This window comes from Anser cygnoides, chromosome 10 (genome assembly GCF_040182565.1).
Source record: "Anser cygnoides isolate HZ-2024a breed goose chromosome 10, Taihu_goose_T2T_genome, whole genome shotgun sequence".
Classification (NCBI taxonomy): domain Eukaryota; kingdom Metazoa; phylum Chordata; class Aves; order Anseriformes; family Anatidae; genus Anser; species Anser cygnoides.
The window spans coordinates 22,690,582-22,704,931 of NC_089882.1; the positions used below are offsets into that span (position 1 = coordinate 22,690,582).

The following is a 14,350-nucleotide window of genomic DNA, read 5'->3' on the forward strand; positions in this document are numbered from 1 at the left end:
AAACGGCAGAATTTGAGAAAAACAGACCTATGAGAATCTACCAAATTCAAGAATGAGGAGTTTCATTTTTATATAAATATCAAATACCAAAGAACATCTCTGGTGGTAAAGTGCAAACAACAGGTTGGGGCTTCGCAAAATCAAGCAGTGGCCTTTCACAGAACCTTTTACAGTCAATACTGTAAGAGTAAAATAATACAGTATTTCATAAAGGGATTTCCAAAAAGTTTTTAGGTGAGAGTGGTGCAGTTTGCTACAGTTTCACAGCATGCACTTGAGTTTACTCTTTTCTCAGCCAACATAAAAAGACTGTCAAAGATTTTTCCACATACTAAGCAGACACTGATTTGCAATGTGAAGATGTAATTAAATAGTTTGATAGATTGCTGTAGGTTTCATCAGTTCTTTCAAGGCTTTCATATCATTTATCTGTCTGGTCAGTAAATTTTGATTTTACTTACATTATGTGGGTAAAGAGTTCACGTTCCATGAAATAACTGATGTTCAGCTGGGTACTTATCAAAGGATGTACATGACTTTTAGAAGGGCACAGGCTCAGCAAAACATAAAACTGACCCTTCAGGTTGAGCACCCTAAAACTGTGTCATCCAAAACCCACAAACTGCTTGGGAACAGTTAGGCTAATGCTTATTACTTTTGTTGTAAGTTCTTGTGGTGCTATTCAGTGCAATACAATTACAAGCACATGAGCTTTTTGTATCACACAGCTGTTAGCCAACAACATCCTGACGTTCAGCCAGGTCTGCTATTCTAATAGCAGACTGAAACTTTTCTAAGTTAAGCCTAAATAGAAACAATTGCATGACCATACCTGTACTTGCAGCATTCTTCTGGTGTCTTATTTCATTGAAGATCCTCTGACTTTTCAGTCTGTTATTAAAGAGAATGGGTATCAGAATATCTATCAGAAAAACATCTTTTCTCAGAATAGAAATCAAGATCAGTAGGCAGGAAAACCTCAGTACTTTAATGGGGCTCAATATGAATGACAAGTGTGGGCTAATCCATCTGTCAATCTTCTCCTACTACAGGTACTCTAGCTGAACAAGAAACACTGTATTTTGTTAATTACTTCAATGTACTTCACATTACTTCAATGTACTTCAATGCACATTAATTCAATGTACTTGAATTACTTCAATGTACTTCACATTGCCCCATATGATGGGGTCCCGCTGGAAAGGCACACAGGAGCAGGCAACCCTTGTCCTGGAGGCCTCCAGCTCCAAACAGCGGATGTTCACCTCCTGCATTTTCAACCTTCTGCCAGGGTTGTTTCCCATCACTAACTGACAGAGTAGTAAAATGGCTCTGAAGAAAGCTGTAAGTTTGGTTTAAATCATTAGCTCCACTGACTTCAACATTCTGGGTGCCCACACTAATCTCAGACCTCCCAGCAGATTTTAAAATAATAAATACATAAATAATAATAATAATAAAACTCTGCACCTACCTCACTGTCAGCTTTATGGGTCTTGTCCAACACATTCCCCAAAGCACATCAGGGACCCGGCCTGCTGTTGCTCTGTGTCAGCAGGCCACTAGCAAGGCACCAGCTTATTTCAGCTGAGCATTGGATACCAGGTAATTTGGGGACTGTGTGAAACTTGTCTTCATAATTACCTGTTAATCAGTACAGACTGCATTCTAGAGCAGCTTGATATAATGCAAAATCATGCTTTAAATATTCTTGGCTTACTCTATGTAGCAGCAAGAGAGGAGGATGACCTCGAGAGTGCAGGGTGGTTTCTTGAGAGCCCACAGAAATACTGTGACATGATATAGCTGAGAGAAATAGTCTAAACTGGCCTGAAGCTGCCAGCAGGGAACTGAGGGAATCCATAAAGTAAACAGAAGAGCTGGGCAGTTTCTGTCTCAGCCCATCTGTAATGCCACAGGGACAGGTATTTATTAGGAAAATAGGCATTATAAGGAAAATAAGACACGATCAACCTACGACTGCATCTTCTGTCTTGCAGAAAGAAGATGAACATGTTATTTATTTGGACCTTCTAGGTATTCTGTTTGCCCACACACTGCAGCCAGTCCCTTGGCAGAGAGAAGCCTCGCTTGCCAAGTCAGTGAGTGGGACAGCAGGCTGAGCTGGCCTGTGAATGGGGCACATGTCCCAGCAACATCCACAGCCACCTTTAGCAAAACAGAAATTGTACACACCTGTTTTCCACCAAGATCGCTGAGCACAGGTCTGGCCCACCAGCAGGCGGTCTGTTCGCCCCCGGCACTTGTGTCACACGGCGGTCCAGGGAGGGGAGGCACCCCCAGGCAAGGGAAGCAGTGGTAGCTCACCAAACCCCCAGGGATCCCCAGCAAAAAGCTATTTTCTGTCTTCGGAAACTGCTGTTGGGGTGCACAACCCTTCTGCCAGCTCCTCAGGCCTCTCTCCAATCGCTGCAGGGTTTTGCTCCTCACGTTACTGTGAATGGTCTTCTCATTTCCAGTCTGTGCTTATTCATGATTAATTTATACCCATTTGATCCCAGGCTAGCATTAACCTTCAACTCCTACAGTTTCTCTGCTTGATATTTACCCCTAAGGGTATTTATAAATAGTTGTCTTCTCTCATGCTTAGCTTGCTGTGCTAAAAAAGATATACTGATGTTTATCGGCAATGGAATCCTTCCTGCACAAGAATGAGCGCGTTGCCTCATCTCGCAGATTAGCCCAAAATAGGCCTCTGGCTTGCAACAATGCAGTGTTCCCAGTTACGTTCAGAAGCTGGTCATTTTTGTCTGGCAGTGACAGCTATCGGGTATTGGGACACCAGTCCCCACCACTTTGGGAGCCACAGCCATGCCCACCAGGGCCCCGCAGGCCGGGCAGAGCCATGTTTCCCTTGTGGGGCACCCATGAGCTGTTGGGCAGAGTTGGCCCCCTGCCTGCCAGTCATGGCAGCTCAGGGATGAGGCAGCAGCCTCCAAAACACACAAAAATCAATCTGAAATGAGTTGGTCAGCCCAACCTCGCTTGAGCGTTGGGTGCTGTGTAAGGATCCCCTCAGCAGAAGGGAACTGTTAATTGTCCTAATTGGCACCTCCCTCTGCAAAGCTCCTCTGTGTCTTTGTTGGAGAATTATTATTTGGGGCAGGGAATTATCCTGGCAGAACATGGCTATCAAAGTTACACTCCCCATTGTCACAGACTGCACTTTCCCTGCAGACCACACACTCCTCCTGTCACATTTTCCTCTTCCCTTCCCTCCCTTCTCCCCTCTCCTTCCGTCTCCTTTCCCCTCAGTTCCTCCCAGCAGCCTGCACTTGCCCCTCGCCGACCCGTGGCACTCGCTGCCGTGAGGAGAAGCTCCTGCAGGCTGCCCATGGCAACAGGCCTCATGCAGTGGCGGTACAGCACTGCCCTTCCCTGCTGGCAATCTCTGAAAGCTGTCAACATGCTGTACTGGCGCAGTGCTGGGAGGACCCGGAGAGGGAGGTGGGAGCAAGAGGTGCTGCATCGAGCACCATCATGGCACCCACGCGGGCGCTGGAGCCAAAGAAGGTTTACCACATGCACGCTGGGGTTACCTTCCTGCGCTCTGCTATGTTTGCGCCCCCATGAGGATTCTGGGGAATAAGTTAAACAGTTAAAGGATTTACTAAGAAAGCTACCACAACCATTATTCCTGAACGCTTGTGGAATGGCAAATCCGGATCCGACTAGCATCCCGTGGGAAGGTGGCAATGGCCCTTCTGTTCCCCTGCCCCAGCTCCGCTGGCTCAGGCGCTTCTAAGAGGCAGCACTCTGCCGTCAGCACACTCAGCAAGAGGCTTGAAGTAGCAGGGGGAAGGTTGCCTCTGCGCCAAATGTGCTGGCTTTGAAGCGTGCCAGTGGGCTGGCTTTTCCTCCTGCTCAGGCCCTGCTCCCGTTTATGGTGATCCTCCCAGTTCCCAGGCAAAATATTTCCCTACAATGAGCTGCACCATCTGGAGGAAATATTTCCACAAAATACCTACCTGCCTATTACAGAGTGGTGCTGGTCTTCCATTTTCACTGCTTTGGCATTCTGCAATACAATCCATTGGTTGGGCTCGGAAGTACCTGGACCCAGTGCTTTGCATGGGTAACAAATTGCAGGGGGAAGATGTTCCTGGAAGGCTGAAGGTTGCATTTTTAGAGCTAAAGCCTGTAAAATTACTGGTCTTCTAAGCATGCAGAATTGCAAACTTCAGTGTAAACAGATTCCTCCAAAAGAAACAAGTACTCATACTGAGGAAAAACAAATATTGAGCTCTTTGAAGGAATGGCAAAAAAAATGTTCAGGAACTCTTGACATCGCTTCAAAGTAAACTCCCTCTTACAGAATTGCTTTTTAGATCACCATGCTTAAAATAGTAGTGATGAAAAGTATTTCTAGCCTTCATTTAAAGAAGGAAAGTGTCTTTACTCTGTCATATATTTATAGCAGCCTCCTGAATACAGGGGACTTAGTAAATTCAAAATTATCAATGCTAAACTTTACTGAGAAACAGACTTTGCAGAGATGAAGTTACACTGCATCATGCTGCCTTGCTTTGGCTATTAATTTAATTAAAGTGCAGCATTGAAAGTTTCTCTGCTTTGAGATGAAATATTTTGTTTTCATTGCTATCAGCACCCAGAAGTCAGCCGGGAGCTCAGAGGTTATGCGCTGCCTTTTGGAAGAGCATTGCCCAGCAAAGAGCACCTCAGTGTGCAAGGCAGCGGTGCAGCCGTCATCACTGCTCAACGACTAGGCTGTGGCCTCGTCCTCTTGCAGGCGGAAAACCATCTCTCTGCTAATAAGAAGAGAAAAACTGGCATTGCAGGATGAGAGTGCACAGGGAACTGCAGCAACGAGGCACTGCAACATCGCTTTGCTAAATTAAAAAAAGCATCAAAAAAAGAGAAGTGGACAAAACCACAACCTGTGCTGGTGATACAGATTTGGCTAGCGCCAGCCCGGGTGACCCTGCATTCCCAGATGTACCTCCACTCCCAGCAGCACCAGTACCTGGCACCTGCCACCTCTGCACTTTGAATTGAGCTCTTGACCTCGGCAGTGTCCCTCTGGGAGCCGGGGTACCCAGAGGCAGGTTTGGGCACAGCCCATCAGAGACGCAGGTTTGGACCGCAGCACCACCAGAGCTCCCACTTGGCCTGTGGTGCCCAGGAGGCCCTTGGTGCCCCGCAGCACCCACCCAGGGCAGCAGAGCCCAGCACCTATCGGCCCTGGTCTCCAGGGTCCCCTTGCATATTGGGACAAGCCAGTCAGTGCCCACGTCCCCAGCACAGCTGAACCATGAGGCAGGAAGCATCTCCCACTGGGCACAGAGGAGGAGGAGTGCTGGGAGGAAGGAGGGCTGACCCCACACAGCACTGTGCATCTGGGACGAGGTGCCAGAGAGAGTGCATCATTGTGGGAGATACCCGGTGAACACCAAGACAGCTAATTTTAGCAGGAAATAGGTTTCCATTTTGCTTTAATTTATCCTTAAATTCCCCCTTGCCCAGAGCACACAAGGATGACTGCCAAGGGCAGAGCGGCAGCTGATCAGTAAACAGGGTGCCAATTTGGGACACTAAATCTTCTGAACCGTTCCCTGACAAAGGCAAATGCCAGAGCGACTGTTCCCGTCTCACGCAGAGACCATTGGGTTCCTCTCATTGCTCTCTGGGCTTGCAAATAGATTCTGTGCTTATATCAAGTTTTTAACAAAAACAGGAGTGTTAGCAACCCTCTCACCACAGAGGAGGACATTTTGCTTGTGGCTGCCCCCGGCACCCCCGGGCACGTTTAGGGAGAGCCCCCCCCCCCCCCCCCCCCCCGTTATTTGCCACGAGTTTTACACAGCAAAGCATGAACTCAGAACCTAAACATTTTGATTGGGTTTCTGCCACAAGCAAAGCACTGATAAGAAATGTGGCTTGGTTGAAACATGCTGGCTCCTAGCTCTGGCGTTGCTGCCCTCTGAGCAGAGGCTTTCCAGAGACCCTCACAGCTTTGGGAGGACGCTTCTGGGTGATTTAATGACCAGTGAACTTTGCCCAGCCTTCAGACACTAAACTCACCCGAGGAGCTGAAGCATAGTCAGGTTTTTGATGTTTGGAAGGACTGCAGAAACAGAGTCCATCTGATACCAAGTATTGCAAAAACAAGGCTCAGAGAAGAGGCTGCTGCTTTCAGTTTACTTAATTAGTTTATACACTGAAACTATGAATAAAAGGGCTGTGCAATTGCTTTGGCTTTAGTAGTAGCCCTGCAACCATGACAACGGCGAAGCATTACTGAATCACCATGACAAAGAGCTGGGGAGAAGACTGCTGCCGCAGAAAAGCTAACTTGGGCCAATCAGAAATCGTGCTTGCATGGAAAAATACGTCCTACAATAGTTGGTGTACTTTAATGCTCAGTTTTTAAGTGTCATATAAAAATAAATTCCAGGAAATGGGTTTGGGGCAGCTCACATGCATCCATGATAGTTCACTTTGATCACAATCTTAACTGCTGGGTAATGACAACCTGTTTTTGCAAAGCCACGATGTTATACAGCTATTTCTACTTCCTTAAAAACACAGAGATCTGAAAATGTACGGAGCAGAGCTGCTTCCTCTGCTGATAGCATGGGAAATGCAGTTACCATGCGCGCCGTGCCAGGTGGCATGGGTGCCTGCGTGGCCCCGGGGTGCCTGCCAGCCCCAGCCTGGGGACCTCTCCAGGCAGCATCCGCTCTGCTCTGGCAATTTGCTCACGAATGTGCTGCATTTCTGGGAGACGGTGCATTGCACACCATGGCCGGTGGCCACAGTCCCTTGCTTGTCCCTGCCCCATCCCAGGCCCTTTGGGACACTGCCCTCAGCAGCACCCAGGACTCCAGTGCACGTGCTGGGCATCTTGTCCTACAGCTGGTTATACAGAAAAACAAAAAAAAATTATGTGCTTATTCCCCACCCTTCCCCATGAGTCTATACCCTCCTGATAAACAAACTCTGAAATTTTGCTTGGCACAAGGAGGTGCTCCAGCGACATGCTGCTGCTTTTGGAGAGGGCACAACAAAGGGAAGGGGAACAGCACCTGGAGGACATCTCCTGCTCCGGCACGCTAGGCCAGGCTGCTCAAAGGCCCCACGGCAGCTTTGGCAGGGGGGGGAGCATTTAAAACCCACCTCCTCAGGGTCACTTGGCACAGCACTACTGAAAAACCTCACACTCCTCCACGGAGGGTCCATCGTTCCTGCTGAAGTTTCACTTATCTCAGCGGGAACTCACCTGATACTTACCAGAGCAGGGCAAAGTCTCCTCGAAAAGCACTGCACCAGTGAGGGAGCAGTGGACACAAACCAGCTTTCACAAACCACACGTCCACGCTGGATCACCGAGGACAGGCAGAGCTTCGCTGAGGCTGCTGACCCCCAGAGCCTGTGCCAGCATTAGTGCAAGGTATGCCAGGCTTTTTTTGGAGCTGGAGAGCTGAAACCATAGGAGATAACACCCAAAAATGCCTGAAGGAGGTCAGGAGCTGAGCCTGGTAGCAGAGAGGCTTTGCTGGCTGCAAGCCCCACGCGTGAGCAAACCCCGGGTTGGGCACATGGGGAGTCACAGCCCCGAAGGGCAATAAGTGGGGCCGGGGGCTGAGCCCAGCAGAGAAGCAGCCAGAGCAAGGGAGGCTCCTGCCCGCTCTGTGCGTGCTCAGGGAAGCCAGGCTCTGCTCAGCGGCTGAAAATAAACAGCGCTGCCTGCGAGACGAGCGCCCAATCCATCTTCCTAGCAGAAACGGCTCTGCAAGCCTGCAAACTCGGTGCTCGGGTCAGGGGAGGTAACCGAACGGAGTCCCACCGCTTATTCAACAGCCACGGAGTGCCATGCCCAGGGCAGCTGCCCCTTGGGCATCGGAAAACACCAGGGGGCTCAGGGAGGGGGCTGCAGCAGTGCCAGGGTCGCATTGGTCTGCCTGGGGCACTGGCCCCATGTAGTGCCCACGGGCAGAGACAGCTGATGCCAGGAGTCTGGATCCTCGCGTGAGCCTGGGGACACAGCCTCTACGTGCTCCTTAGTGCAGAATATGCTAGGTGCTATGGGCACTTCTGAGTCAGGAGAAACTGCAGCCCTGCAGTGTTGCAGAGCAATAGGTGTCGGACCCAGTGTCGTTGGGTCTTTGGAACATTTTAGGCAAGCAGGGGAGTTTCTCCTGTGTTTTTGTGTCTTTCTCTCACCTTTCTCATGCTTGCAAGCACAGCCAAGGAAGGATCATTACCCCTGGGCTGCTGCTAATTGAGCTGGAGATGGGACAGCTGCTAATAGCCACAACTCGAACTGAAAGAGCATTCAGCTTGATTTTTCAGCAACTGTATTTTCCATTGAGAAGCCATCCAGGCAGGTAATCTTTGAACACTTTTACTTGCCTCACTTTATAATAATTGGTGCTAGAAAACAGTGAAGAATAATGGCAGGAAAAATCATGAATAAAAACCCCTGCGTGCTTAGCTCTACCAGACGCACGTCCCTTTACTTTTTGTCACTGGTAAGCAGTGACATTTCTCCTTCCACACTGCTAATTGCCATCTTCCTTTCATGCCATCCCTCAGCAATCAACACTCACCAGAAGATATCTGGAAACACATCCCTAGATTCTCACTGCAAGAGCAAGCACAACAGAGGCAGCGACTGACCTCGCACCGGCACGAGCAGAAGGGCCAAAACCATCCTGCTGGTGGCGTGGACGGGGCAGGAGAAGGGTGGCTTCTTCCCAAGTGCTGCCATTTTCTCCCTCCCCGCTCCCCCCAGTGTTACCAGACAGCGCCAGCCAGGTACCCGAAAACAAAGGTTTGTTCTGACACCAATAGGCAGGCACAGCAACGCCGAGTGCCTGGTATTTATGCTTCTTTAAACCAACGCAAACTTCAGCTTAAAAAGGACAACGCAGCCAGGTTAAAATGAAAAATAACACCTCCAAATGTCAAGCTGAAGGGCTGCAAGTCCCCCTGTGCTCAAAAGCACTCCTCATGTCAGCTGCTGTCAGGAGCTGACTGGAGCAGTCAACAGTCAACAGTCCTATGCAATTAGCAAATATTTGAGAATTATTCCGCTATGTTTGACATTTTAAACTGACTCCCAATTTCTATAGCTATGCTAACAGCCCCTGGATTCCTTGTTAAACATCTAACAGTCTCAAATATCGCCGTATGCCCCCAGCATCAAATCAGCATCTCACCAAATTTATTCCTCCCTTTTTTTCCAGAAATTCTTCTGCTCCAAGCACTGAAGCACCAAGAAAATAAGGAAAGAAAATAAAACATTTACATGTGTTCTTGAATCTCACAGAAACTGTATCAGTCCAGAGGGGATTTGAAAAACTTTTCAACAGATTTTCCCTAAATCAGAAGCTATTAAAATACTTTACTGCTTCAGAAGCCTCTGTTGCAGGAAGCTAAGCTGCACTTTTAACATTTGCAATTGTTTTCTTCTATTACCACAATTTATTTTTTTTTTTTTTGGAGAAATTTAACTGTCTTTTCCCACGTGCACAGCTGTGCTGATACTCTGAGTGCTTTCACTCCTTGCTCCAACAGCAGCCAGCCCTCCTGCCTCCAGAGGCCCTGGCCTCGCGCCGCCACCTGGACCTCGCACCCACCTGTGCCTCTCCTCGCCCTGCCCGGCGCGGTGCTGGTACCAGTGCTGTGCTTGGCATGTCCGAGAGATCAGCTGCAGTCACCACAGCTCCCTCCCCACCATGCCATGGCCACGTAACACTTTGGGACTTGCTCTGCACCTTGTGAACAGATCTTGGAGGAATCTGACGTAAATCTCATTCTGCATGCCTCACGTACCTCCTCTATTAGATTTTGGGAAGCCTCGGTTCCAACCCCACAGCTGGGCTGTTTGGGTTCGGGACCATTGTTTTATCCCACCTAAGCACCCACCACGCTTGCTGCATGGACATGGAAGCTGGTGCAGCTCTACTGCCTGCTTGCACACTCACAAAGGCCTTGCTGACAGACCCTGCTGAAAGCCCGAGCAGCTGATGCCTCCAGCCATTCCTCCAGGAGGATTACACGCTCATTAACCTCATGGAAAACCTCAAAGCCAAGGCCTAATGCTGAGGACACCCCCAGGGATTGTTGGAGAAGATAAAGATGCCCATACCAATAACCCAGGAAATCTTCATTGCAAATTATCCTGAGACTTCATCTGTTTTACGAGCAGGTCTTGTAAATGACTTCTAAGAGTTCTTCTACAATTTAGCTAACAACAAGTTTTTTTCTGTATGCCTCTAAACCTCATAGCTACACTGTCAATATAGATTACAAAAAATTGCTTATTTTTTTCTTAAACAGTTTTTTTTTTATGTTGAAAGTAATTCCAGAATACCTGGCAAGCACCAAGGAGCCCCACTCTCCTGGGCACAGCTATGCCTAGAGCAGATGAACTGGGTTGATTTTGTCGCACCCAGCACCCACGTGGAAAGATTTATTTATTTATTTAGGTGGCATTTTTCCAGGAGGCAGCACAGGCCAGTGCGAGCCGCAGTGACTCACAGGGAGCACGGAAGAATATTTCCCAGGGCTCGGCCCTGGGCAGGGGTTTGCTGGCACGTGGCGATGCCAGCAGAGTGCCCCGGGGCTCCCACGTAAGGTGCTGGGAGCCTCACAGAGTACGAGCTCCACAGTAAGGTTTCAGACCAGAGTGCCTTGAAATATTCACGGGGGCAATGATCTCAGTGAACTGCTGCAGGCGCTGCCTTTCTGTGAGTGGGTACAGGACACAGCCACCCTGTCTCAGCACTAGAGTATCGAAATCAACGTTCGTGTCAAAAAAAGGATGCCGAAAAACACCTCATTCCCAATGGCCCCTCCCCGGGCACACTGAAGCAAGGACCAGAGCTAAGGGACTCAGAACAGACTTGGGTCCCTACTAAGCTCACGGCTGGAGGCAGCGGGCACCAAGAGCACCAAGATGCACCCGAGCACGGTGCTTCCCCGCAGAGAGTCCTCCTCACCGACCCATAGGGAGCAGCGCAAGCACCCCTAGCACTCCTCAGGGCTTGTACTTCAAACTGCAGTGCCAGCCTTCAGTATGTGGGCTACAGACAAAAACCGAGCAGCCTTTTGCAGAAGAGATTAACTGAAGGTAGGTGGACTTGGCAGAGGTGGGGGAAACAAACATCCAGGATTTGCTGCGGTTTTCACTCCTCACAGTTAACCCTGATGCTAATCCCTATACTTAATCTGAATACTCACGGATGATTTTTAAATACTTATCTGGAGATGGAGGCTCTTTGGCTTCCTGAAGTTGTGGCTGAGGCCATGTAGGAGCCCAAGGTGTTGCAGAAGGAGCAACAAGGGTCGGGCACCAGAAAGCCTCTGGCAGAGCCCTGGAAAGCAACCAGCACCCCAGGAGGTACCAGAAAGGACCCTTTTAGGGAACAAAAATGCCAGGTGATGGCAGAGCACGTTCCTGCCGTGATCGCTGCCACAGGGACTCATCCCAAGGCAGCACATCAGGGACATGACACTGCTGTCCTCACACAGAGCGTGCTCAGCATGCTTGTGGCAGCCCAGGGAGGATAGCAGAAACCAAAGCAGCAAACGGAGGGTGCGGTGCTCAGCGGGACCCCACAGCTCCCCCCACTCACAAGGGGAACAAGTCCGGTCCCTCCTGCCAGCAGGAAAGCCGGAGGAAAGCAGCATTTCAGCAACAGCCCTCACCACTTGTCTAGCTCCTGCTGTCACGCAGGAGATTATTTCCATTTCCTTAGACGTGGGTAGAACAGGAGGCAACACAGAAGCACAAAGCACAAACATCTATTTTGGCCCTGAGGCTTCAGCTCTGAATTTACGAGGTGTTTTAATGGTTTCCTCCTTCAGGGCTCTTGAGCTCCGAGGTGCCAGCAATAGACCTAAATCCACCCATGCTCTCAGCCGAGCTCAGGAGCAGGGGAAGCTAGCAGGTCAGAGCTGAGGTGGTAAGGAAATAGTGAACAGCAGCATCAAAATAAGATTTATTATTTAGAACTCAGAGTTGGAAGAGACAGACATGGCAGATAACAACGAAACAAAACGCCAGGCTCCAGCTACGAGAAGGGATGATAAGGAAAGGCTTGCGGGCAACTAGAAATTCTTATTTCTGTGGTACCAAAAACTGAGCGAACAGAACATCGCAGTCTGACACTGCCTAAGGGGGGAGCCACTGAAGTTTTTGGGTGCTCAGCAGCAGGTTGGAAGAGTTTGGGGCCAAAACATAACAGCAAAAGCAGCACTCTCTCCTGCTCCTCAGGAACAGCGCTAAAAGCCACCTTTCTAAAGAAAAAAACAGTTGAGTAGTCCTTTATAATAAATGATTACTCATGAGATTATTGCTACAAACAGGTCTGTACACCACCTCAGCCCAGGAGACAGGTGAAGCCTATCATCAGCAAATCAAGAAAAAGAAATGTCCCACCACATAATTTTAGCTTGTTGAAGGCACTTTAAAATCTTTTAAAAATTGCTCCAATTACTGACTCGTCTGCAGAAGGATTTTAGGCTTACATTTAAAATTAGAAGCGACTTGAGAACTGTATTCATCTCTGGCAAGAAAATATGGCTGGTCTAGAAGAAAAAGAAAGGTGGGGGGAGAAAGGAAGTGACAGTACAAAGTTACTCTACAGTGAAGTCTCTGTAGGTTTCTTTACTTGCTTTAACTAGATTTAAAATAGAGCATTCTCTTTACAGAATAACAGCTCTGACTGTGAGAAATTCACTTGGACTTGGAATTTATCTTCTTTTAACTACAACCTGAATACATGTGCCTAGCTTATTTTTTGAAAATGACTTAAATTACAATTAACGGAGTAAAACAAAAAGTATTGGAAAGAATGACTCCTCCTCCCTCTTCTCCAGAAGCTGCTCACAGGAACCTGGCTTACAACAGAAGGGAACGATTTGGAACAAAATCCTTTTCCCCCAAAATAATTTTCCTTTATTTTTGCATAACATTTTTGTATTTCCAACTATAAATAAAAAATGATTAGAAAGAAGTTACAAAATTGTGTAGAATGGACCAGAATGGCACAGAATTTCTCACACACGACAAATCATTTCCCATCTTCCTCTTCCTCCTCCTTAGCTGCAGCGGGACCTGGCGCTTGGCACCGTAGCTGCGGGGGCCATGTGTCAGTCGCTGGCGATCGCATTTTCAGAATCTAAAAAACAAAACGGCCACGTGAGATCACAGACCGCAGCGTGCCAAAGGCACTTCCACGAGAGCCACGTCAGGCACCGCACGAGAACAGAACCCGAAATCCTCACACTGAGAACGCGGCAGCACAAACGCTCCTAAAGCACCTCGCCGAGTTCTTCAGAGCAAGGTCCCCATTCGGACATGAGAGGCCACACTGATGCCCAGGGCCCACAGCAGAAGAACCAGAAGGAAGCACAATGAGCACAAGGCTGAAGCAGCAGCAGCAGCCGCCCTGGGAGCCGTTGCATGCCCCACGCTCGGTGGCACGCACTCCACCAGTGCACACCTACTGCGCTGGGGACGCATGCTGATGTCCTGCACTCCATGTCACGGCAACATGCATGCTGGTTGTGGGATCTGCAGGCATGTATGCTTTGTATATGGCATACAGCTTGCTAGATTCTTCCAGAAAAGACACGGTGAGTCTTTCAGGGCAGAAGGGAATGCAAGATGCATAGGGGAGAAGCACATTATGCAAACAGACTGTTTGGCCTAGTTCCTGAGGTGGGTTCCTTGTTTAAGGCTTTGCTATCATTAGATTCAGTCCCAGTTTCCTCCCTCCCATCTTTCTTGCTCTGCCTGTTCATAGGAAGAATTGCTTTTAAAGGAAGTAAAATTATGTCTTGGTCATCATTCTTCCGCAAGGTTCTGCTCAACAGCAGTTCTGCAGATCCACCTGAATCCACCACTGTTCTCAACAGCTGCCCGCTATTAATAACCAGTCCTGGCACAGAAGTTCATCCAGAAAAATGAAGTAAGACAAAATTAATGATCTCCAGGTAACAGGGAAAATCCTAAAGACTGCAATGGGACTTACTCCAGCCTACACAGCAGGTCAGCCATAAAGCCAAAACCAGCGAGAGCTCTCCAGGTGCCTGGCACTTGTTAGGAATCCTCACAGATACTTAGCCCACATCCCCAGAGACAACCTCTCCAATTCTAATTCTGAAGGCAGCCTGGTTTTTGACCAAAACCTGAAAGAGCAACATCAACAGCACTGAACAGATCAGTGAATTTAGCTATACTTAATTTTTTGTGCTAAGAAGAACCACAGAAAAAATTGCACCTAGCATCTTGTAGCTGCTGACTAGAGAGAAGGAAATGAGCACTAAGAAATATGTTAGGTATAGTTTTTCTAAT

At 48.5% G+C, this 14,350-nt stretch overlaps 1 protein-coding gene across 3 annotated transcripts in view; it reads right to left on the minus strand.

Annotated features, from left to right (window-relative positions):
* Positions 1-11,978: 11,978 nt before the first annotated feature.
* The window catches only part of WNK2 (WNK lysine deficient protein kinase 2), a 117,934-nt gene continuing 115,562 nt past the window's right edge, over positions 11,979-14,350 (minus strand). For all 3 annotated transcript variants that reach the window (XM_067003267.1, XM_067003263.1, XM_067003264.1), the window contains one exon: positions 11,979-13,172. In XM_067003267.1, the coding sequence (XP_066859368.1) occupies positions 13,144-13,172 (29 nt within the window). In that variant the 3' untranslated portion in view covers positions 11,979-13,143. The remainder of the gene's footprint in view (positions 13,173-14,350) is intronic.